The sequence below is a fragment of the Tamandua tetradactyla genome, chromosome 6, assembly GCF_023851605.1.
Source record: "Tamandua tetradactyla isolate mTamTet1 chromosome 6, mTamTet1.pri, whole genome shotgun sequence".
NCBI classification, from domain to species: domain Eukaryota; kingdom Metazoa; phylum Chordata; class Mammalia; order Pilosa; family Myrmecophagidae; genus Tamandua; species Tamandua tetradactyla.
This window is the reverse complement of record NC_135332.1, coordinates 109,244,003-109,270,500: the sequence shown is the minus strand read 5'-3', so window position 1 is coordinate 109,270,500 and position 26,498 is coordinate 109,244,003. Positions and strand designations below refer to the sequence as shown.

Here is a 26,498-nt window from a genome sequence, read left to right as displayed (position 1 = left end):
TGTCTGGCTTTGGTATGAGGGTGATGTTGGCTTCATAGAATGAGTTAAGTAGCCTTCCCTCTTCAATTTTATTTAAAGAGTTTAAGCATGATTGGTACCAACTCTTTCTTGAATGTTTGGTAGAATTCACATGTGAAGCCATCTGGTCCTGGACTTTTCTTTTTTGGGAGCTTCTCTTTTTCAATTTTTTTAAAAATAGTAAAAACACCAAACAAACGCAAACATTTTTAACTTTTGATCATGCTGTTTTACATGTATAATCAGTAATTTACAATATCACATAGTTGCATATTCATCATCATGATCATTTCTTGGAACATTTGCATCTATTCAGAAAAAGAAATAAAAGGAAAACAGAAAAAAATTCATACATACCATACCCCTTACCCCTCCCTTTCATTGATCACTAGCATTTCAAACTAAATTTATTTTAACATTTGTTCCCCCTATTATTTATTTTTATTCTGTAAGTTCTACTCATCTGTTGACAAGGTAGATAAAAGAAGCATCAGACACAAAGTTTCACAGTCGCACAGTCACATTGTGAAAGCTATATCATTATGTAATCATCTTCAAGAAACTTGGCTACTGGAACACAGCTCTACATTTTCAGGCAGTTCCCTCCAGCCTCTCCATTACATCTTGACTAACAAGGTGATAGCTATTTAATGTGTAAGAATAACCTCCAGGATAACCTCTCGACTCTATTTGGATCTCTCAGCCATTGACACTTTATTTTGTTTCATTTAGCTCTTCCCCCTTTTGGCCAAGAAGGTTTTCTCAATCCCTTGATGCTGTGTCTCAGCTCATTCTAGGGGTTTTCTCAATCCCTTGATGCTGAGTCTCAGGTAATTCTAGGATTTCTGTCCCACGTTGCGAGGGAGGTCCACACCCCTGGCAGTCATGTCCCACGTAGACAGTGGGAGGCTGGTGAGTTTGCTTGTTGTGTTGGCTTGAGAGAAAGGCCACATCTGAGCAATAAAAGAGGTTCTCTTGGGGGTGACTCTTAGGCCTAATTTTAGGTTGACCTATCCTTTGTGGGGTTAAGTTTCATATGAACAAACCCCAAGACTGGGGTCTCAGCCTATAGCTTTTGGTTGTCCCCACTGCTTGTGAGAATATTAAGAATTCAACTTGGGGAAGACTTTGATATGGGTTATAATTTCACAATTTTACATTTTTACTTCTAGCTACTCTAAAATACTGGAGACTAAAAGAGATATCAACTCAGTGATTCAGCATTCATGTTCCTTTGTTAAATCCTATCTTTTATGTATATTTCCATCATCACCTTTGATCCGTCCATACCTCTCTTTAGGATTGTTTGGGCTATGGCAATTCTAAATTTTTGGTATTGGAAGGATCTGTCACTAATATGGGGTAAGGAGATGGAACTATTTGATGTTGTGGAGAGGCTGGGCTCGATTTCAGGACTTGGACCAGGGACCCATCCGGAGGTTGTAGGTTTCTGAAAGTTACTCTAGTGCCTGGAACACTTCTGGAATCTTATATATTGTCCTAGGTGTTCTTTAGGATTGACTGGAAGATCCTGGTTGGAGATTGGCAGGTTATGATAGGTAGTAAGGTATACCTGAATCTTGCATAAGAGCAACCTCTGGAGTAGCTTCTCGACTCTATTTGAATTCTCTCTGCTATGATACTTTACTAATTACACTTCTTTTCCCCCTTTTGGTCAGGATGGAATTATAATTCCATGGTGCTAAGTCTGGATTCATCCTTGGGAGTCATCTCCCACGTCGCCAGGGAGACTTTCACCCCTGGATGTCATGTCCCACGTAGTGGGGAAAGTACTGATTTCACTTAGAGAGTTGGACTTAGAGAGACTGAGGCCACATCTGAGCAACAGCAGAGGTCCTCCAGAAGTAATTCTTAGGCATACCTGTAGGTAGTCTAAGCTTCTCTGCTACCTACATAAGCTTCACAAGAGTATGCCTCATGATCGAGGGCATGGCCTATTGATTTGGGTATCTCTAAAATTTGTCATGGTATCAGGGGATTCCTTGATGGTAAGGTTTAATAGTTCCATAGTCTTTCTCCCCTCCCTCAGGGGACTTTGTTAATACTTTTTTATTGTCTGCTTATTATACTCTGTCTTTTCAGATCTGGTGTTTTGTGCCTCTAGTATGTTTTTTATTTGGTCAACAGAGTCTTGAATCCCTGTGATTTCTGCTGTTTTTCTATTTATTCTTTCAAATTCCTCTTTGTGCTCTTCTTCTGTCTTCTTGATCTCCTTTATGCCATTTGCTATCCCACTTATTTTATTAAGATTTGTATGAATATCTTTGACTAGTTGTTCCAACTCTATGTTTTCTCTGGTGTTTTAATTTGACCATTAGACAGGGCTATGTCTGTCTGCATTGTGATATGCTTTGTCATCTTCTGCTGTCTTCATGGCATGTAAATATCTTGATTGAAATACTTTGGGAGTTGCTTTCTTTAAGTGGTCTAAGGCCTTGTGTTTGTGGGATGGTTGTACGGTAGGGAGCAGGGCATTCAGTGCAGTGATTTGTTTCAGGGCAGGTATGGGCACAAGGTTGGGAATGTTTCCCTAATGTTTGTGAATGTAAGCACCCAGCGTCCAGGGAGGATGTAGCTTTGCAGGTACACTGGTATGAGGGGGCATAACCCTGGTATGTGCTGGTCTGAGGCATGGAAGCCTTCATGCCCATGTGTAGAGGTGTGGCAGCAAATCAGCATTATGCCTTCATGGCTTTGGGGCAGATGTGACCCAGCTGTGCAGGTTGGCACTTCTCAGAGCTGGGAAGTGAGGCTGAGGGCTGTGTGCATGCGCAGTTTTAGGACTGCTGTAAAGTGCAGTTCCCAGAGCTGAATGATGTGATTGAGGGCCCATGTGCATGCATGGGTCTGGGAGTGCCGTAAACAGGTGTGCTAAACTTTTGGAGGGTGGGGTGAGGCTGTGCCACACTATGGGTAGGGGTGCTGGGGTAGCCTGGATATGGAGGTTAGTGCCCGCAGCCTTTATACACTGGCAGCAGCCTCCAGGAAACAGGGTAGGGATGGAAGTACTCGGGAGGGGTGCAGGAGAGGTGGGCTGGACTGCACTTGGGGTGGGGGGGCAGCTACATGTACTGGGGGCTGGTGGGGTGGGGGACGCCTGGAGCATGGGAAATGGGAGTGGGTGAAGAGTTTCAAGTGTGTGGCATATGGGGTGAATTGCCGATCACGGGACTGCGCTGGTGAGCGTGGTGCGCCCAAGAAACGTGGCCTGGCTTTCTTCCTAGTCCTGTGCTTCTGTCCATGCACTCCCATAGGCTCCGTGGCTCTGCCCCTTGGTGTCAGGTTCTAGCTTTCTGCCTCTCAGTTCCTCAGCCTCTGCAATTAGGGGTGCTGCATGTGGTACAGAAGGATTTCCCAGATCAGTCACACTTCCGAATTGCTGCTCAGTTGCCCTCCTGTCCATTCTCTAAGTTTTCCCTGCAGCCGGGTTAATCTCAAGCTCCTGTAGTTGGCCGTCTTCCTAGAAGTCACAGTCTGTGTCTTTTGATTGGAGAGTTTAATCCATTAATCTTTAGTGATACTACTGTATGGGGAGTACTTTCTTCAAACATTTTGCCTTTTGGATATTTTATGTCATGTGTAATTTTTTTCTGTTTTTCCCTTTACTGATAGTATTCATTTCTATACTCTTCTCCACACCTCTCTCTCCTGTCTTTTCTTATCTGCCTCTAGTGCTTCCTTTAGTATTTCTTGCAGAGCTGGACTCTTGGTAACCATTTCTCTCAGTGATTTTTTTTTTTTGTCTGAAAATGTTTTAATTTTCCCCTCATTTTTGAAGGACAGTTTTGCTGGATGTAGAATTCTTGGTTGGCAGTTCTTCTCTTTTGGAATCTCAAATATATCATACCACTGTCTTCTCACCTCTATGGTTTTTGCTGAGAAATCTATGCATAGTCTTATTGGGCTTCCCTTGTATGTGATGGATTGCTTTCCTCTTGCTGCTTTTCAAAATTCTCTTTTTTCTCTTTGTCATCTGACATTCTGATTAGTAAGTGTCTTGGAGTATGTTTATTTGGTTCTGTTGTGTTTGGGGTACACTGCACTGTTTAGATCTGTAATTTTAAGTCTTTCATATGAGTTGGGAAATTTTCAGTTATAATTTCCTCCGTTAGCCTTTTTCCTCCTTTTCCCTTCTTTGCTCCTTCTGGGACACACACAACATGTATATTTATGCAGTTTATGTTGTCATTCAATTCCCTGAGTCCTTGCTCATATTTTTCCATTCTTTTCCCCATATTTTCTTTTTACTTGTCAGATTTCAGATGTCCCATCCTCCAGTCTACTCATCCTTTCTTCTGCCAGTTGAAATCTAACATTGTACGTTTCCATTGTTTTTTTCATCTGTTCTACTGTGCCTTTCATTCCCATAAGTTCTGTGATTTATTTTTTCAGACTTTCAATTTCTTCTTTTTGTTGGCCCATTGCTTCTTTATATTCTCCCTCAATTCATTGATTTGAATTTTGATGAGATTCTCCATGTCTGTTCAAAGATTAGTTAGTCTGATCCTGGATTAGTTGTTTCAACTGCTGTGCCTCATTTGAATTGTTGGTTTGTTCCTTTCACTGGGCCGTATCTTCATATTTCCTAGTATGACTCGTTATTTTTTGCTGGCATCTTGACATTTAATTTTCTTAATTAGTTTATTCTGGAGATTGTTTTCACTCTCTTGCTTACAATTTTCTTGCTGGATGCCTTTGTTCTCTCTCTGTTCTTTAAGTTCAGCTCATTCTAAACCTCTAGTGTAGGTTTTGTTTAATGGATCACAGTTTTTCAGTTCTTGTTTTCTTATTTCTTGCCCTGCCTGTATGGAGCCTTTTCTTTTTTTTTTCTCTCCTTAGATGCACCAATTTAGGCATTATATATTATAGACTCCAGTCAAATTTTCCCAGATCAGACTAGTCTCCTCTCAGAAGGCAAGAGTCATCTGCATCAGTTTTCCCTGAGGGTGAAACCCAGTAGGTTGAAAGACTTTGCTATGAAGCCTCTAGACTCTGTTTTTCCTATCCCTGCCCAGTATGTGATGCTTGTATGTCTGTGGGTCCCACTAGCATAAAGTGATGAGAGACCTTTAATTTCAGCAGATTCTTCCTGCTGGGGGTGTGGTTGAGACAGAAGACAGGTTGTAGGCTGGCTTTATTTAATTGCCTCAGATTTTCAGTCCCTGGGGTGTAAATTCCTTGAGGGAGAGATTACACCTGAGCTGGGCCCCACCCCTCTCCTGGGGAAGTCTCAGGCTCCAGGGAATTACCTCCTTTCACCTGGCCAGACTCTTTGCCTTTCAGACAACCTTAATTCCGCCCTTGCCTGGGACTATTGGAGCCTGAGAAGCCCTGCAGTTGTTATCTAATGGGTAGTTAGATGAGTAGAAACAACGCAAAAATAAATAAATAAATAAATAAATAAATAAATAAATAAATACTTTTCAGAGCAGGAACCCACTTTCTTGGGTGTGTTAGTTGAGAGTTTAAGTTGGCATGTTGCTCTATGTATTTCCAGGTCCTATGTGCCTCCCCCCGCCCCCCACACACACCTTTTTTAGCGTCCAGACCTTGCCAGGTATTTTGTGCTGTCCGATCCAAAAAACCTCTCTTTGGTTTGTTTTTGTTTGTTTGTTTGTTTTTCCATCATCCCTGCCCCCTCTGTGCTGGGGCAAAAACTAGTACCTTTAGCTGTTATTTGAGGTTTACCTGAGCTGGGAGCCTATTTTGGGTAGTCAGAATTTGAGGTTAATGTTAAGGTCCAGTGACCTTGCTAAATTTCACCTATTAATTCTGATAGTTCTTTTGTAGAATCTTTAGTATTTTCTGCGTAGAACATCATGTTGTCAGCCAAAAAACAGTTTTCTTCCTTTTCAATTTGTATACCTATGTCTTTTTTTTTTTACTTGTGTCTTATATTGGCTCTCTTATCCACATTGAGTACAAATGGTGGAGATGACATCCTTGCCTTGTTCCTTATCTTAGGGCAAAAGCATTTAGTTTTTAATGTTAGTTTGTTGATAGATATGCTTTATTAGTTGAGGATGATTCCTTCTATTCCTGTTTGAGAAGATTATTTTATCATAAATGGGTATTGAATTTTGTTGAATTTTTTTCTGCATCAATTGAAATGATCATATGATTTTTCTTTTTTCTTCTATTAAAGTATGGAATTACGTTTATTGATTTGTTTGAATGTTAAACCAATTTTGCGTTCTTGGGATAATCTCCAATTAGCCATAATGTATTTTCCTTTTTATGTGTTGTTGGATTTAATTTACTGATAGTTTCTTACAGATTTTTGTTCAGGAGGAATGTTGGTCTATGATTTCTTTTTCTTGTAATGTCTTTGCCTATTTTTTTTTTATTGGTTTTAAACAATTTGATTATGATGTAACTCGATATGATTTTTCTTGGTTTTTTTTCCTGCTTGGGGTTCAGTGAACTTCTTTTATGTATAGATTGATAGTTGTAATCAAATTTGGGACATTTTTGGCCATTATTACTTCAAGTATGTTTTCTGTCTTTCACCTTCTTTTTAGGAGTCCAGTTACTTCATGTTAGACCACTTACTTCATGTTAGAACACTTAATTATGTCTCACAAGTTCATTTATCTCTCAGCTTGTTTTTTCTGTTATCAGTTTTGATAATTGATGCTTTTCTTCTCTAGTCTTTAGTCAGGTGTTAACCTCAACTGTGAATTAAAAAAATAATAATGTTTTTACTGTAGTAATGTCCAACTCAAATTTCTCCCATTTTAATCCCATTCAAATATATAGTTCAGTATTATTAATTATATTTACAGTATTATACCTCATTTACCAATATCTATTACTTCTACTTTTTCCTTACCTCAAGCACAAACACTTCATTCATTAAGCTGTAATTCCCTCTCTCTGTCCCTACCCCCAGCCCCTGATAATTTATAATCTACTGTCTGTTTCTATAAAGTTTCTTCCTTCTAGGTAATTCTATAAGTGAGATCATATAATATTTGATTCTTTGTGTTTGGCTCATTCACTCAGCATGATGTCTTCGAGATTCATCCATGTTTTAGCATGTGTCAGAACTTCAGTCCTTTTATGGCTGAATAATATTCCATTTTATGTATATACCATGTTTTGTTTATTCCTCCATTGATGAACACTCTTGTTACTTCCATCTTTTGACTATTGTGAATAATGCGGCTATAAATGCTGGTGGACAATGATCTCTTCAAGCTTCTGCTTTTAATTCTTCTGGGTATGGACCAAGAAGTGGGATTTGGTGGGTCATATGGCAATTTTATTTTCAGTTTTCTGAGAAACTGAGAGATTAATTACCACAGTGGCAGCAATGTGTAAGCGTTCCTATTTTTGCACATCCTCATCAACAAATTATTATTTTAGTTTTTTTAATGAGAGCCATCCTAATGGGTATGAAATAATATCTCACTGTAGTTTTGATTCCCATTTCCCTAATGACCAGTGAAGTTGAGCATTTTTTATGTGCTTATTGGCCATTTGATATCTTCTTTAGAGAAATGACTGTTTCCAGTCCTTAGCATATTTTAAAACTGAGGTATTTGTCTTTTGGTTGTTGAGTTGTAGCAGTTCCTTACATATTCTAGATTTTAAATCCTTATCAGATATGTGTTTCACAATTTATTTTTTTTCTCCCATTCTGTAGGTTATCTTTCTGCTTTCTTGGTTAGTGTCCATTGATTTAGAAAAGTTTTACAGTTAGACAGTCTATTTTATCTATTTTTCTCTTTTGTTCCTCTTGCTTTTGGTGACATCACTGTCAAATCCAAATTTATGGAGGTTCCCACCTGTGTTGTGTTTTCTTCTAGTAATTTTATGGTTTTAGCTCTTATATTTAGGTCCTTAATTGATTTCAAGTTAATTTTTGTCTGTGATGTGAGCTAGGAATCCAAATTCATTCTTTTGTGAGTGAGTATCCAGTTTTTCCAGCTCCGTTTGTTGATAAGACAGTTCTTTCCCCAATTTAAGTACTAGGCATCTTTGTTGACCAATCAGTTGACCATAGATATATGGCTTTATTTCTTAACTCTCATTTCTATTCCCTTGTTCTATATATCTGTCTTTATGATGGTATGATATTGTTTTAATTATTGTGTGTATTAAGTTTTGAAAATGAGTAGTGTGAGAAATCTAACTTTGTCCTGTTTCGCAACATTGATTTGATTTGGCTATTCGGGGGCCCCTTGTGATTCCATATGAATTTTAGTTTTTTACATTTCTGCAAAAAAGGGTTATACTATATTGATAGGTATTGGATTGAATCTGTAGATCGCTTTGGGTAGTATTGACATCTAAATTATTAAATACTCATATCCATGAATATAGGATATCTGCCATCTATTTAGGCTTTTAAAAATATTACTATTAGATTTTCCGGAGAAGATGGCGGCTTAGTAAGACGCGCGGGTCTTAGTTCCTCCTCCAGAACAGCTACTAGAGAAGTAGAAACGATTAGAACAGCTCCCGGAGCCACGACAGGGACCAAGAAGACAGCGTACCCCATTCTGGAGCGGCTGACTGGCTGGGAGAACCCGCTCCGGTGAGATCGCCAAGGGGCACGGGCTTCCCTGGGCCAGGGCGGCAGGCGGCCGGAGTCCCTCCCTCCTTCCCGGGCCGGCTGGGAGAATTGGACAGGCGGTCCCTCAAGCCGTGGCGGCTGGCGCCCCCTGCCCACGCGCAGTCCCCCGGACCAGCTGGGAGAATTGGATCAGAGATCCCCAAGCCGCGGAGAACGGCGACCAGGGTCCCTTCCAAACACGTGGCTTCCCGGTCCGGCTGGGAACGGTGGATAGACACTTCCCCAGGCTGCGGCGGCTGGCGCCACCCCGCCACGCTTGGCGCCCCGGGCCGGCTGGGAAATTTGGACAGGCGTTCCCCCAAGCCACGGAGGCCGGTGACCCTCCCCGCGCGTGGATCCCCAGGCCGGCTGGGAGATTCGGATTGGCACTCCCCCAAGCCGCTTCGGCTGGCGACCACCCCCTACAGCGAGACTTTTCCAAAGTTAAAGGGGCCACAGCATCTTTTACTGGTGGGACCCGCAGACAGATGAGTGCCACAAACGCCACCTACTGGGCAGGATAAGAAAAACAGAGCCCAGAAATTTCACAGAAAAATCTTTCAATCTGCGGGGTCTTACACCCAGGGAAATCTGATTAAATGCCCAGACGCCAGCAGAAGATAACGGATCACACTCAGAAAATTGAAAATATGGCCCAGTCAAAGGAACAAACCAATAGTTCAAATGAGATACAGGAGCTGAGACAACTAATGCTGAATATACGAACAGAAATGGAAAACCTCTTCAAAAACCAAATCGATAAATTGAGGGAGGACATGAAGAAGACATGGGCTGAACAAAAAGAAGAAATAGAAAAACTGAAAAAACAAATCACAGAACTTATGGGAGTGAAGGACAAAGTAGAAAAGCTGGAAAAAACAATGGATACCTACAATGATAGATATAAGAGACAGGAACTAGAATTAGTGACTTGGAGGATGGAATATCTGAATTCCAAAAAGAAACAGAAACTATAGGGAAAAGAATGGAAAAATTTGAACAGGGGATCAGGGAACTGAATGACAATATGAAGCGCACAAATATACGTGTTGTGGGTGTCCCAGAAGGAGAAGAGAAGGGAAAAGGAGGAGAAAAACTAATGGAAGAAATTATCACTGAAAATTTCCCAACTCTTATGAAAGACCTAAAGTTACAGATCCAAGAACTGCAGCGCACCCCAAAGAGAATAGACCCAAGAAGGCGTTCTCCAAGACACTTACTAGTTAGAATGTCAGAGGTCAAAGAGAAAGAGAGGATCTTGAAAGCAGCAAGAGAAAAACAATCCATCACATACAAGGGAAACCCAATAAGACTATGTGTAGATTTCTCAGCAGAAACCATGGAAGCTAGAAGACAGTGGGATGATATATTTAAATTACTAAAAGAGAAAAACTGCCAACCAAGACGCCTATATCCAGCAAAATTGTCCTTCAAAAATGAGGGAGAAATTAAAACATTCTCAGACAAAAAGTCACTGAGAGAATTTGTGACCAAGAGACCAGCTCTGCAAGAAATACTAAAGCGAGCACTAGAGTCAGATACGAAAAGACAGAAGAGAGAGGTATGGAGAAGAGTGTAGAAAGAAGGAAAATCAGATATGATATATATAATACAAAAGGCAAAATGGTAGAGGAAAATATTATCCAAACAGTAATAACACTAAATGTTAATGGACTGAATTCCCCAATCAAAAGACATAGACTGGCAGAATGGATTAAAAAACAGGATCCTTCTATACGCTGTCTACAGGAAACACATCTTAGACCCAAGAGAAACATAGGTTGAAAGTGAAAGGTTGGGAAAAGATATTTCATGCAAATAACAACCAGAAAAGAGCAGGAGTAGCTATACTAATATCCAACAAATTAGACTTCAAATGTAAAACAGTTAAGAGAGACAAAGAAGGACACTATCTACTAATAAAAGGAACAATTAAACAAGAAGACATAACAATCATAAATATTTATGCACCGAACCAGAATGCCCCAAAATACGTGAGGAATACACTGCAAACACTGAAAAGGGAAATAGACACATATACCATAATAGTTGGAGACTTCAATTCACCACTCTCATCAACGGACAGAGCATCTAGACAGGGGATCAATAAAGAAATAGAGAATCTGAATATTACTATAAATGAGCTAGACTTAACAGACATTTATAGGACATTACATCCCACAACAGCAGGATACACCATTTTCTCAAGTGCTCATGGATCATTCTCAAAGATAGACCATATGCTGGGTCACAAAGCAAGTCTTAACAAAATTAAAAAGATTGAAATCATACACAACACTTTCTCAGATCATAAAGGAATGAAGTTGGAAATCAATAACAGGCAGAGTGCCAGAAAATTCACAAATACATGGAGGCTCAACAACACACTCTTAAACAACGAGTGGGTCAAAGAAGAAATTGCAACAGAAATTAGTAAATACCTCGAGGCGAATGAAAACGAAAACACAACATATCAAAACCTATGGGACGCAGCAAAGGCAGTGCTAAGAGGGAAATTTATTGCCCTAAATGCCTATATCAGAAAAGAAGAAAAGGCAAAAATTCAGGAATTAACTGTCCACTTGGAAGAACTGGAGAAAGAACAGCAAACTAACCCCAAAGCAAGCAAAAGGAAAGAAATAACAAAGATTAGAGCAGAAATAAATGAAATTGAAAACATGAAAACAATAGAGAAAATCAATAAGACCAGAAGTTGGTTCTATGAGAAAATCAATAAGATTGATGGGCCCTTATCAAGATTGACAAAAAGAAGAAGAGAGAGGATGCAAATAAATAAGATCAGAAATGGAAGAGGAGACATAACCACTGACCTCACAGAAATAAAGGAGGTAATAACAGGATACTATGAACAACTTTACGCTAATAAATACAACAATTTAGATGAAATGGACGGGTTCCTGGAAAGACATGAACAATCAGCTTTGACTCAAGAAGAAATAGATGACCTCAACAAACCAATCACAAGTAAAAGAAATTGAATCAGTCATTCAAAGGCTTCCCAAAACAAAAGTCCAGGACCAGACAGCTTCACATGTGAATTCTACCAAACATTCCAGAAAGAATTAGTACCAACTCTCCTCAAACTCTTCAAAAAAATTGAAGTGGAGGGAAAGCTACCTAATTCATTCTATGAAGCCAACATCACCCTCATACCAAAACCAGGTAAAGATATTACAAAAAAAGAAAACTACAGACCAATCTCTCTAATGAATATTGATGCAAAAATCCTCAACAATATTCTAGCAAATCGAATCCAACAACACATTAAAAGAATTATACATCATGACCAAGTAGGATTCATCCTGGGTATGCAAGGATGGTTCAACATAAGAAAATCAATTAATGTAATATACCATATCAACAAATCAAAGCAGAAAAATTACATGATCATCTCAATTGATGCAGAGAAGGCATTTGACAAGGTTCAACATCCTTTCCTGTTGAAAACACTTCAAAAGATAGGAATACAAGGGAACTTCCTTAAAATAATAGGGGGAATATATGAAAAACCCACAGCTAATATCATCCTCAATGGGGAAAAATTGAAAACTTTCCCCCTAAGATCAGGAACAAGACAAGGATGTCCATTATCACCACTATTATTCAACATTGTGTTGGAGGTTCTAGCCAGAGCAATTAGACAAGAAAAAGAAGTACAAGGCATCAAAATTGGAAAGGAAGAAGTAAAATTATCACTGTTTGCAGACGATATGATACTATACGTCAAAAACCCGGAAAAATCCACAACAAAACTACTAGAACTAATAAATGAGTACAGCAAAGTAGCAGGTTACAAGATCAACATTCAAAAATCTGTAGCATTTCTATACACTAGCAATGAACAAGCTGAGGGGGAAATCAAGAAACGAATCCCATTTACAATTGCAACTAAAAGAATAAAACACCTAGGAATAAATTTAACTAAAGAGACAAAAAACCTATACAAAGAAAACTACAAAAAACTGTTAAAAGAAATCACAGAAGACCTAAATAGATGGAAGGGCATACTGTGTTCATGGATTGGAAGACTAAATATAGTTAAGATGTCAATCCTACCTAAATTGATTTACAGATTCAACACAATACCAATCAAAATCCCAACAACTTATTTTTCAGAAATAGAAAAACCAATAAGCAAATTTATCTGGAAGGGAAGGGTGCCCCGAATTGCTAAAAGTATCTTGAGGAAAAAAAACGAAGCTGGAGGTCTCACGCTGCCAGACTTCGTATTATGAAGCCACAGTGGTCAAAACAGCATGGTATTGGCATAAAGATAGATATATCGACCAATGGAATTGAATGGAGTGCTCAGATATAGACCCTCTCATCTATGGACATTTGATTTTTGATAAGGCAGTCAAGCCAACTCACCTGGGACAGAACAGTCTCTTCAATAAATGGTGCCTAGAGAACTGAATATCCATATGCAAAAGAATGAAAGAAGACCCGTATCTCACACCCTATACAAAAGTTAACTCAAAATGGGTCAAAGATCTAAACATTAGGTCTAAGACTATAAAACAGTTAGAGGAAAATGTAGGGAGATATCTTATGAAACTTACAATTGGAGGCGGTTTTATGGACCTTAAACCTAAAGCAAGAGCACTGAAGAAAGAAAGAAAGAAATGGGAGCTCATCAAAATTAAACACTTTTGTGCATCAAAGAACTTCATCAAGAAAGTAGAAAGACAGCCTACACAATGGGAGACAATATTTGGAAATGACATATCAGATAAAGGTCTAGTATCCAGAATTTATAAAGAGATTGTCCAACTCAACAACAAAAAGACAGCCAACCCAATTACAAAATGGGAAAAAGGCTTGAACAGACACCTCTCAGAAGAGGAAATACAAATGGCCAAAAGGCACATGAAGAGATGCTCAATTTCCCTGGCCATTAGAGAAATGCAAATCAAAGCCACAATGGGATATCATCTCACACCCACCAGAATAAAATGGCCATTATCAACAAAACAGAAAATGACAAGTGCTGGAGAGGATGCGGAGAAAGAGGCACACTTATCCACTGTTGGTGGGAATGTCAGATGGTGCAACCACTGTGGAAGGCAGTTTGGCGGTTCCTCAAAAAACTGAATATAGAATTGCCATACGACCCAGCAATACCATTGCTAGGTATCTGCGCAAAGGACTTAAGGGCAAAGACACGAACGGAGATTTGCACACCAATGTTTATAGCAGCGTTATTTACAATTGCAAAGAGATGGAAACAGCCAAAATGTCCATCAACAGACGAGTGGCTAAACAAATGGTGGTATATACATACGATGGAATATTATGTAGCTTTAAGACAGAATAAACTTAGGAAGCATGTAATAACATGGATGGACCTAGAGAACATTATGCTGAGTGAGTCTAGCCAAAAACTAAAGGACAAATTCTGTATGGTCCCACTGATGTGAACCGATATTAGAGAATAAACTTGGAATATGTCATTGGTAACAGAGACCAGCAGGAATTAGAAACAGGGTAAGATAATGGGTATTTGGAGCTAAAGGGATACAGACTGTGCAACAGGACTAGATACAAAAACTCAAAAATGGACAGCACAATAATACCTAATTGTAAAGTAATCATGTTAAAACACTGAATGAAGCTGCATCTGAGCTATAGGTTTTTGTTTGTCTGTTTGTTTGTTTGTGTCTTTTTTTTCTTCTTCCTTTTCTTTTTTTTTACTATTATTATCATTTTTATTTTTTCTCTATATTAACATTCTATATCTTTTTCTGTTGTTTTGCTAGTTCTTTTCCTAAATCGATTCAAATGTACTAAGAAATGATGATCATGCATCTATGTGATGATGTTAAGAATTACTGATTGCATATGTAGAATGGAATAATTCCTAAATGTTGTGTTAATTTCTTTTTTCTTTAATTAATAAAAAAACTGAAAAAAATATTAATATTATATTTTATTAACTTCTAAATATCCCAAATATTATCATTTAATCATAATAAAGAAAGTCATTGAGGTATTTTATATTCTTTTTTCTTTTTTTTTTTAAATTCTTGTAACTCATTGAGTTGTGTTGAATCACGGTTCAGCTCAGACTAGCCAGGTTACACATGCTCAACAGCCACATGTTTTTGTAGCTCCTTTATTGGACAGAGTGGCTCTAGGGCAGGAGTCAAGAAACTAGTGTTCATTCCACCTGCTGCCTGTTTCTGTGTAGTCCCCTTAAGGATGTTTTTTGCATATTTAAATAGTTTAGGGGAAAAGCAGGAATATTTTGACATATGAAAATGATATGAAATTCGAGTTATTGTATCTATAAATACAGTTTTATTGGGATATGGTGACATCCATTTGCTACATATTGTCCATGATTGCTTTGCATTATAATGGCAGATCCAAGTAGTTGTGACAAAGACCATCTGGGTTACAAAACTGAAAATATTTGACTCTGTGGTCATTTGCAGAAAAAGTGTGTTGGCCTCTGTTCTAGAAAGTAAGACTATTTAAGTCTTCTTTTATTTCTTTCAGCAATGTTTTGTAGTTTCCAGTGAACAAGTCCATTATCACCATGGTCAATTGTAGTCCTAGGTGCTTTATTCTTTTAGGAGCTATTGTATTTTCAATTTCAATTTCAGAATATTCTTTGCTGGTGTATAAAAAGAACTGATTTTTCAGTGTTAATCTTGTAGCCTGCAACTTTGCTGAATTTGTTTATCAGTTCTGGCAGGTTTCTTGGTGGATTCTTTGGGGTTTTCTACATAAAACATATGTCCTATAATTAGAGATAGTTTTACTTCTTGGCCCATGTGGATAATTTTGTTTCTTTGTTTTGCTTAATCGCTCTGGTAAAGACTTCTAGTACAGTGTCAATAGCAGTGGTGAAACCAAACATCCTTGTTTTGTTCTTGACTTCAGGGAAAAGGCTTTCAGTCTTTCACCCTTGAGGATAATGTTAGTTGTGTGTTTTTCAATGTATGCCCTTATCATGATGAAGAAGTTACCTTATATTCTTATTTTTCTGAGTGTTTTTATCATGAAAGGATGTTGGATTTTGTCTAATACCTGTTCTGCAGTTGAGATTATGTGATTTTTTTTTTCTTCATTCACTTGTTATGGTATATTACATTGATTTTCTTATGCTAAATCACCCTTACATTCCTGGGATGAACCCCACGTGGTCATGGTATGTAAGTCTCTTAACATCCCGTTGGATTTTATTTGTTAGTAATTTATTGAAGATTTTTGCATCTTTATTCAAAAGGGAAATTAATTTTCTTGTGATTTTTTTATCTGGCTGTGGTAGTAGGATAATGTTGGCCTGAAAGAATGTATCAGGAAGAGATCCCCCCTCTTCATTTATTTTAGAAAAGTTTGAGAAGGATTGGAATTATTTCTTTGAATGTTTGGTAGAATTTACCAGTGGAGTTGTCTATTCTTGGACTTTTCTTTGTTGGGAGGTTTCTGATGACTGATTCAATGTCTTTCTCTACTTGTTATAGGTCTGTTAAGTCATGTATTTTCATTTGAGTCAATTGAGGTAAGTTGTGTGTTTCTAGGAATTTGTCCATTTCCTCTATGTTACCTAATTTGTTGGCATACAGTTGTTCATAGTATTCTCTTATAATGCTTTTAATTCCTGCAAGATCAGTGGTAATGTCTTCCCTTTCATTTTGGATTTCAGTTATTTGCATCTTCTCTTTTTCTTCATTAGTCTAGCTAAAAGTTTGTCAATTTTATTTATGTTTTCAAAAGAGTCATTGTCCTCTTGATTGTTTCCTATTCTCTAAAGTTTCACTTTCTCTTGTCATTGTGTACATGCTTTCGTGTAAGCTTTGAACACATTTGCAGTAACAATTTAAAATATATATATTTTTATTGATAAATCTTAACATACAAACAGTCCATACATGGTGTACAATCAGTGGCTCATGATATCATCACATAGTTGTGTATTCATCACCGTAATCATTTTTTAGAACATTTGCACCACTCCAGAGAAAGAAAGAAAAAGATAAAGGAAATAATTCATACATACCATACCTCATACCCCTCCTTCTCATTGGCCACTAATATTTCCATCTACTCAATTTATTTTAATCTTTGTCCCCCGAATTATTTGTTTATTTTTTATTCACATTTTTTACTCATCTATTCATACCACAGCAAAAAGAAGCATCAGACACAAGATTTTCACATTCACACAGTCACATTGTAAAAGTTATATCATTATACACTTGACTTCAAGAATCAAAGCCACTGAAACACAGCTGAAGTTTCAGGTACTTCCCTTCACCCACTCTAATACACCATAAACTAAAAAGGGATATCTTTATAATGCATAAGAATAACCTTCAGGATAACTTCTCCATTTTGTTTGAAATCTCTTTGCCACTGAAACTTTGTTTCATTTCTTTCTTCCTGCTTTTGGTCAAGAAGGCTCTCTCAATTCCTTGATCCTGGGTCCTGGCTCATCCCAGGATCTCTGTTCCACATTGCCAGGGAGATTTATATCCCTTGAAGTCATATCCCTCATAGTTGGAGAGGGCAGTGAATTCACTTGCCATGTCGGTGAATAAAGAGAGGCCACATCTGAGCAACAAATGATGTTCTCTGGGGGTGACTATTAGGCCTAATTTTATAGGCCTAATTTTAAGTAGGTCTATGCTTTGCAGGAATAAGTTTCATAGGGGTGAACCCCAAGATTAAGGCCTATTGATTTGGTTGTTTCCACTGCTTATGAATATATCAGAAATTCTCCAAATGGGAAAGCTGAATTGCAGTAACAATTTTTAACTCCTTGTCTACTAATCCCATTATTTTGGTCATTTCTGTGTTTGTTTTCATGGATAGATATCTCCTTGGTTAGGACTCTTATTTCTTTATTTAGTCTGTTAGTTTTGATTTGTCATCCTTAAAGGGTATTGAGTTTTGTTCTGGCAGGCAGTTGAGTTGCTTGCCAATCAGCATGATCCTTTAGGCTTAAGTTTTGTTGCAGTGAGTCTAGAATAGAGTTGTCCATTTGAACTTTCTGCATTGATGGACCATTTTAGCCTCTTCCTAAGACATGGCCTTCCTGGAGTCTCTACTGAATGGCTCAGGTTTGTAAGGTCTCTTCATTCTAGTTGGTTGGGAGTTGAATGTTTCCCTACTTTTCAGCAAGCCCTGGTAGTTGCTTCGATTACAACTCCTCTGTAGTTGTCCTTTTCCTGGTAATTTTTTTTTCCTGACCTCACAGAATCTTATCCTAGGCTTACCCAGCTTAGTTGCCAGCAAGACTCAGGAGGTCCTTGATACTGCTGGAGGCCATTCTCTGCATGCACTGTTCCCTCTTCTTGATACTGTACCTGCAAATTCAGGTGCCTCAGCCTGCCTGAACTCCAGTCCCTTTGTCCTCAGCTTTGTCAGGCTGTTGTGCTCTGCAGCCCTTCCACTTTGAGGTTAGAAACTTCTTCTAGGTAGAAACATAGGGCTATGTTAGGGCTCACCTTGTTTATTTCCCTTCTCTCAGGCATCATAGGCACTGCCTGTTGCCTGTTGTCTAACATCTGAAAACAGTGTTTCATATAAAAAGCCTAGCTTTCTATAGAAAATATAGAGACTTGATGAAGGTCGTTCTAGCCTGCCCCACAACTTCTTTGACAGAAGCTAATTTGAAGCAGCTCCTGCCAATTTACATGGCTCTAATTTTAGACAGTTCTTAGAAAGTAATATTTAGTGAAATTCTTTTTTCCCAAACTTCTCCTTGGGTTAGTTTATCTTATAGCCATTTAACAGCTAGTCTTTCCCTCTTTTTATTTCTTTGCCTTTCTTTGCCTAAAGCATCTCAGTTCATAAAGCAATTCCTAGTATCTCTAGCTGTATTCAAAAATGTCAAAAATGTATGCATCTTCCACTGAGATATCCAGACCTGAATTCAGTTTTATAAATGGGGCCTGTGTTGAGGATAATGCAGCATCCTTGATCTGTGTCCTAATATGACTCTTAGGGAGGGCCTCCTAAGCTTGCCTTCATCTGTTGTCACTTATTAACGTAAAACTCAGACTTCCTGGTCTGGTTTGTTTGTTTGTTTAAGGAAATTCTTTTAAAGCACGGTTTCCATTATTCTTTGCTTATGTAATTTATTTTATATCAAAATGCAGAATTTATTTATTTTTTGTTTATTTTTTAATTTGGTGTACTGATTTACTCATTGAGTTTCACATGCAGATTTGATATACATTTGTCTGACCTGCACCCAAATAAATGAACTATGGAATGAGATAAGGTCAAATGCAGAGTTCTGTTATTTACCTCTAGAAATCTTCCACTAGGATGATAGAAGAGGAGGTGCTAACCTTTCCAGGCATGTTTGTTCAGCCTACCTTGGAGTCTGCCTAACTGTAGTATAGTGCTTGCATTGTTCTGCCTTGTTTGTAAGTCTCATTACAGACTCTATGTGCAAGCCTTGCTGAAATCAAGATGGCCTGTGTCTGTGACATTCTCTTGGTGCCACGTAGTAGTTACCTTATGCTTACATAAACCTGTTCCAAGCTCCTTTTCTAGGGCTGAAATCTACATTGTGGAATCTGCACTATGATTTTTTAGTTCTCCTTTTCCTTTTGGAAATTGGAGCAACATTTGCTGATATGTTTTGTAACAATTTTCTACTTCTCCATAACTTTTAAAAATAATCTGAGCAGTGGTTTGATAAGCAAATCTATAAGTTCTTTTAGTGTCATAGAATGTAGTTTTCTGGACCAGAAGATGATGAAAGTTTGTAAAGTGTCAAGGTATTTTTAGTAATTACTTAAATGAAGGAGGCACATGTCCATTGCCATCAAATACTAGGATGCCATGTAACAAAAACTTAATTCATAGTTCTGAATTGGTATAACATAAAGGTCTTAATTGGCTGGTAAAAATCCCGTGCAACCGTCCGTTTTTAAATAATATTTTGTTAGTTATGAAAGCTTACTTTTTTCTTAGTTTCATATCTTCTGAAATTTACACCATTTGAAGAATAATAAACCCTTGTAAGTGTTTTTTTAGTAAAATTTTTAAAACCCAACGCTGATTTATTTGCTATTGAAATTGGCTAGAATTCAGAATTATAAAAGTGCTTGATGATAGTGTTCACATTTTTTCTGTCATAAATTTAGTTATAGTTTTCTATAGACAATTCATTTCTATAAAGACCTCTGTGATAGGCTATTTCTGACCATGGGATTCGAAAATTACAGACACTGATGTCAGTGCACATGAGGTTAGCCTTATTTGGTCAAGAGAGGGACATGCTGGGTCTCTCTATGGATAGCTTCAGGCTACTGCCAAGATGGACAGGTGTCCTGTGGGTGGCAGAGTGCCCCATGGATACAGTTTGCTCTTAGATTTCTCTAAGAAACAATGATCCCAAAGCCATACCCTTTGTTTCTACTGATCACACTCATAAAACTGTAAGATTTGACTTAATTTTCAGATATTAGCCTTATAAATTCCAGAAAGGTAAAAATTTTGTATTTTCTTCTTACAGTATTGAATTTGTTTTCAAGACTTCCAATGTATCTTATACATTAGTTTTTCTAGAATAGTCAGATGATTTATTGCTATCTTGCTATGCTTCTCTAAAGACTTGAGACAGTGGAGAAAAGTTAATGTAAAAGAATGAATTTGTTGTAGCATAAAAGAGACTTTATAAAATAATAAATTACATGGTTTGGCTCTGGAAAGATTAGTTTTTAGGATAATTTTCTAAGATGTAAGCATAATGCTGTAAAGGAGAATTCCTACTATTTTGGCAACAACCTTTGCTTTTATTCCATCTTAATGAATTTCTTTTTAACAGATGCCTTGTAATTTACCAAGATAAATTAGTGCTAAATAGATCATATCTTAAAATAAGAAAAATTTTAAAGTCATTAGGTTCATGCAATTAAGAGGGTTAACTGTAATATGTTTATCTGAAACTTGATTTTTTTTTTACATTGTTATCTATTCTAGATTTCAGAAAGAAATTTATGAAACATCAAAAAATGTCTTCACTTAGAGGAAGACTTTTGCAGGTGGGAAAAGTGGAGGGATTTGGGGAAGTGAACTTTGAATATTATGAAAAAGTATGAAATATGGTTACAAGTATAGGGACTACTTAAAAACTGTACTGCCTGAGATTTTTAGAAGATTTGAGTGTTGGCTAATGTGTCATTGGCAATAAAAGCTTTATGACTGTAGGCATAAACTCAATAGCTATTTCTGTTTGAATAGGAAATTTTCTGATTTGTGTCTTGGTATTTCAGTAGTAGACAAATAGAATTTAAGAAGTAGGTGCTGGGGTAGCCAACCTATTAGCTGATGTGAAAATGTAGGCCAAAGCCCCTAACCCTGCCGGTGGTCGGAGAAAGCTTCTCAGGGCACTTGGCAAGCAGCAGAGCTGGTTCCCCTTAAAGACTGTTGCAACTTCTGTTGATCCTAGTGTTGAGGTGAAGCAGCAGTGGTTTGAACATTTCATCTTTAGGTCTTAAATATTTAATTCTCATTCGGCTAAAATGTATTGAGAACCTACTATGAGGCAGGTATTCTTATACATATCCTTTAACTGTCAAGAAGGGGAGGAAAATGAGGCAGAGAGAGATGGGGAGTTGCCCAGGGTTACTTAACTGATGGCAGTAAAGCTGGGAAATAAACTCGGGCTCTTGACCCCAAGCCTGGTAGAGTTGACATGGTAGAAGCAATCTCAACAGAAATCATTCAAGTGAGAGAACTTTGAGAACTGCTTTTCATGCTCTTTTTTTGCTGTGTGTCTCAATTTCTATTCTTTCTCTTCTCTCCCTTTTAGTCCCTTTCTTTTAGGTGAAAAGAAAATTCAGGCTCTTGAACTCACCATTATCCAAAAAGACATTTATTAAAAATATTTATAAATACTGTCCCAGAGATCGTAAGCTAGTCTCTGCCTCTTAAAACCTGCCTGTTTTTGAGCAGCTGCCTGGAAGGAAGTATGAAGGTGAGAGGAAGAGCATATGGGACCCGGCCCGGTGGTCCTGAGCTGGTCTGGGCAGTGCATGGCAGAGGACAAGCCAGTGCCAGCCACCCACCCGGGCGACCTGGCCTCTCACAGAGGATGCCCAGCATTTCTCTGGAGTATTGGGCTAATTACTCTGTACTGCCATGGCCTGTTCTAGGGGTTCCTTGAGTTGGTTTTGGAAGCTTAAGGGAGTAATCAAAGACCTGAAAAGACTCGCACTGCACCTTGTCCTATGACAGAACAAAACTGTCATCTCGATTTGTGTGAAGATGGCATTGCACTAGTTCATACAGCTAGATCGTGCAGTAGAGATAGGAGCCATACATAAAATGTGAAGTGTGGTGAGGGCTTTATGGCCATGTTTTATGAATGGACTTCACTTTAGAAAAATTTAGATTTAAAAAATCTAATTTATGCCTTGTTTTGACAGATTTAGAGTTAACCTTTTCTTTTAAAGAAACTGTACTGAGGACTGGCTAATGAAAGTAACATTAGTATTTAAGGTAGTACTTGGGATCTTTTCTTGTATTTTGGAACCATCATTTGTGTCCCGCTGCTATGCAGGTGACTGTCTTGTGACCCTCTTTGCACAGTCCTTCCTGTCCACCTCTCTTCACCCTCACCCTGCCGCCCCCACCCAGGCTTCTATCACTTTTTTCCTGGACCTCGACAGTGGCCTCCGCTCCCTGTCCAGCCTCACCCCTCTCTCTACGCGACCAAAGTGGTCTTTTGAAAACACAAAAACTACTAAATTTCTTCAGCAGGTTTGGATTAGTTTTTAGGATGAAGACCAACAGCTCTCCATGGCCTACAGAAGGCCCCTGACCGTCCTGGCCTCATCTTCCCCATGTCCCCGGCCACCCCTGCCATTCCTGGCCTGCTCACATTCCTGCCCTCTGGCCACACTGTCATTTTACCCTCTGCACCTACCGTGGTGCATCTGTTCATAGTGCCTAGTCCCCATACCTGCTGGGCCTCATCCTGTTCCCGCCCATTCACATTTCAGCTGAAGAAGATTCTGGGGAAGAAGTCCCTCAGCTGTTGACCAGCCAGACCCGGCCTTTATTGGCCCTTCCTGTCACTGCTTCTTTAAAGTGTACACTCCACAAGGGCAGAAGCATGTCTGCTTTTATGCCACGATTATATCCCTGGCATCTAGCCTGGGGCCTGGCAACATAATAGCAGCTTAGTAAATATTTGCTGAATTCTTGGACGAAAGTTCAATAAAAGGATTTTCCTCACCAAAACTGGCTGCAGCTGGTAGCTGCTATGAAGGTGATGGAGAGGGATAAATGTAGGCACACTTAACTATTAGAGAGCTCACTCATAGCCAAGAGAAGAATGATGCATGTACCAAAAAATTATGATATAAGCTAAATTGCAACTATGTCTTGAAATAGCATACTTTTAATACTTTAAAAGTACATGAACTGGCCTTTTGCCAGTAAATGTGAACTGTGTGAATTATAATGTTAAGTAGTACAGACAGTATTTATGGCAGCCTCTAACAATCATAAAATAACCTTGGCTGTAAAGAATTAGAAAATTGAGCAAACTGAAATGTTAAAAGTTGAAAAGAGAATAAAATGCACTCATATTTTTAAATGCTTTTGCATCATGCCTGTGAAGATGGTACATTTGAAAAGAATGAGTGAATTTTTAAGTACTGCCAGAAATTTTTTGAAAGTTTGTTCAAAGGAACCTATTAGTACAATGTAGTAGAAGCGTTTGGGGCTAGGCTGGACCCTCTTCTGTGTACGTTTTGTGAGACCGTTGGGTCGGCCCTCACCAAGTGTCTTTCCCCTTCCAGCTGACTGGGCTGTCCCCCCCCCGGCCCTGGGCTGTGGTGACGCCAGCACCCAGGAGGCCGGCGGGCTGGGCATTCTCAGGGGAGTCAGGTGATTCCACATGAAGGCAGCTGCCTGAGGTTCAAGGCAGTCAGTGTCCCCTCTCCCTGCCTCGGACAGCTTGTGGCCAGCTGGTTATTTATTTGTCAAACTCTGAAGAAACCTCCCTTGCTCCTTGTTTGCTGTGGAGAGGAGAGATTATGCAGTGGGCTTTTGGTTGATCCAATGGGAATTACATTGATCTGGTGTCTGGCCTTGGTTCTGATCAAGTGGATCACCTCTAAGGTAGGCCACCTATATTTTTTGGGTTGTGACATCAGTCATCAGTTTACATGTTTGATAGGCATGGTATGGCCAGGTGATTATTTTTTTCTCCTTTCCCTGCAGTTTTTATTTCTCTGATGAAAACAGTCATGCATTTTACCTGTCAGCTGAAAAGCTTAAAATTACTCTTGTTTTTTATTCTTACTCCACCTTAGTCCTCCCTAGGGCTTTTTGTGTTATTGTTCCTCTGTCTTGAAGTAGCTTTCCTTGGTAGCATGCACTTAATGAAGTTTGTGTGATTAAAGAAGTTTAACTTGTAAGATTATAAAATTAAGCAGTGCACCTTTTCAGGTGTGCATATTTTAAATGTTCAGTTTTGGAGAAAAAAGAAGTTCATCCTTAAAGTAGAAAATATTTAAGATGATACTATTTAAAATTTCTTTTTCTATACTTGTATAAAAGTATCTTTCATCCTACCACACCGATTTTTTCCTTCTGTATTATGAACTGAATAGCATTAATTTAAAACTTATGTAGCCATCATTATTTACTAGGCAATACAAAGATTCTATAAAGTTAATTTTCCTTTTCAGTCAAGGTTTTAATATCTGATATTAAATTAAAATTTTCACATTTAGGCATAACATTTTAAGCATAATTGGCTCTTACTTAGAAGTGGCCCTCCTTAGTGAGTAGTGATTATGTGACTATGATGGATGAAAGCTTTCAAAGAAAAACAATGTACTCCAAATAAAAAATCCTTGTGTTTTATAAATTAAGAATTCATTTTGTAGAACTGACAGCTATTATTTACTTTACTCATTGCTTCTAAAAGATTTACTTTCAAAGTTATTGAGTGAAGGTTAAGTTAACATTAATGCATTAAATAGGCAGATTTTTCAGACTTCTTTACTTTTTTAAATAATCACCTAAATTTTAAATTGTTTTCAAACAGAAAGAATGCTAATATTTTAAGTTTATGATTTAAAAAAATACAAAGTATATTGTTTATGTAGGGCAGAAGAATGATAAGGATTTTATTCAGTGGATCAATGAAATATTTAGATTGTAGACACCCAAACAGATGGATGCTTTTCTAGTATATATGAAATGAATATACTCTGGAAAAGCTCATTTTGCCCTATTAAAGAAAACCCCTTTGCAGACTTTGATGATGCTTCATTTTTTGCTTATCTGTTACTATTTTTTTGGTAAGATTGCCAAAAAGTTTATTTGGTGCTACTATGTGTTAGCCATTTGACCATCAGTAAATTTGCAGATTTACTGATCTGCAAATTGGGGCCAAAAAACCCTGTCTCTTTGAAGTGTGGTGTGGGTTAGTGAGATTATGTGTGTAAGCATCCAGAACATTTTTGGGTACAGAGTAGGCACTCAGCACATGTTGGTTAATATATTGTTACTTTTTAACAAGAAAGGAAGTATACTTACTTTTGCATAAGAGATCATTTAGTGGACAAACTAGAACAAGATAAAATCAATGGTGCTTAAAAAATCTTCACTCTGTTTTAAAACATGACGGTCTTTAATTTTAGTTATGTATTAACTAATATTGGGAACAACTTTAATGTCTTTTTGTCATTTACCTTGTAAGTGAAATCTTTTGTTGAAGCATGATTCACTGTGATTCAAGGTGAATGAGGAGGAGTGCCTTACCAGGGCTGTCAGGGCTCCTGAGTATGGCAGTGGGTCCTTTGGAACCTTACAATTTAACGTGTTTATGCTATGGCTGTCAGTTTCTGATTATCCCAGCCTCGCCCATGTTTTGACCTATACTAGTTTGCTTTACAAGCTGTTCCCAGGATGGCTAAATTAGGAAAGTCACGAGTAGAAGCTTCTCAGTTATTTCCATTCACTGGTGAGGTGAGGTGGGAACGTGGGTCAAGAGGTTTTATGACTGACAGTGTGATATGGAGGCTTGGTTAAACTCATTTTACTATTTCATTACAGATAGAATTCTAATATATAGCTTTAAGAATGATAATCTTTACTTAAAACATGTTAGGTGTGTGTAGCAGTCTTGTATAAAGCACATAAAATTATTTTTGAAAGCAATATGATAAAATATGGACTTTAAATTTTCGTTGTTGCAGTTCATAATTTATTGTGCATTTTTCCGAAATGAGTGATTTCAGATTATTCTACCTATGTTGCTTAATGGGAGAGCTTAAAAATTCTAATTTTTATCTGTCCCTAATGGGGTAGATGAATGAATTATTACTCAGGATGTTTTCGTTGATGGCTTCAAATATAGTTTTTAAAGTCCTTTCATTAAAATTTTCCTTTGTCTCATTTGGATTTATTTCATACAAGTTTTGTGCTTGTGTTTCAATGTGGCATTAAAGCTAAGTAGTCGTGGACCAAATGTAATTAAATCAGTACTTTCGCTATTCTAATGGGTAGAATACCAAGTATTTTACACATCCCTAAATAATTTAATATATAGTTAAATTCTGCCCTTCTTGCCAAGTTCACATTGAGGTTAATACAGAGTCTATCATTTTAATACTAAATTAGTACATCTATATTTGAGTCTTAAGTGGCCATGTTAAATAAATTTAAGTATGTCCTAGTTAAGCAGTTATCTAGATTATGTTCATTACCCAGTTTTTTACTTGATACTGTTATATTTAACAGAGAACCAATAATAGTCAATGTGATGCATTATTTTACTCATTTAGTGGCTATTTTAGTTAATACTTTTCTTACATTAGAAGCAAGAGTCACTCTAGCCATCCTCTTAAAGAGAACTGTTAGAGAGAACAGGTTAAAAATGGTTTTA

At 37.9% G+C, this 26,498-nt stretch overlaps 1 protein-coding gene across 3 annotated transcripts in view; it reads left to right on the top strand.

Annotated features, from left to right (window-relative positions):
• Positions 1 to 26,498, top strand: part of PDE7A (phosphodiesterase 7A) — a 140,132-nt gene that overhangs the window by 40,838 nt on the left and 72,796 nt on the right. The window contains exon 1 of one of the 3 annotated variants that reach the window (XM_077166887.1): positions 22,579 to 23,719. The exons of the other annotated variants lie outside the window; for them this stretch is intronic. Within the exon in view, the coding sequence (XP_077023002.1) occupies positions 23,660 to 23,719 (60 nt within the window). The 5' untranslated portion in view covers positions 22,579 to 23,659. Of the gene's footprint in view, positions 1 to 22,578; positions 23,720 to 26,498 lie in introns of those variants that run through there. 3 annotated transcript variants of the gene reach the window in all.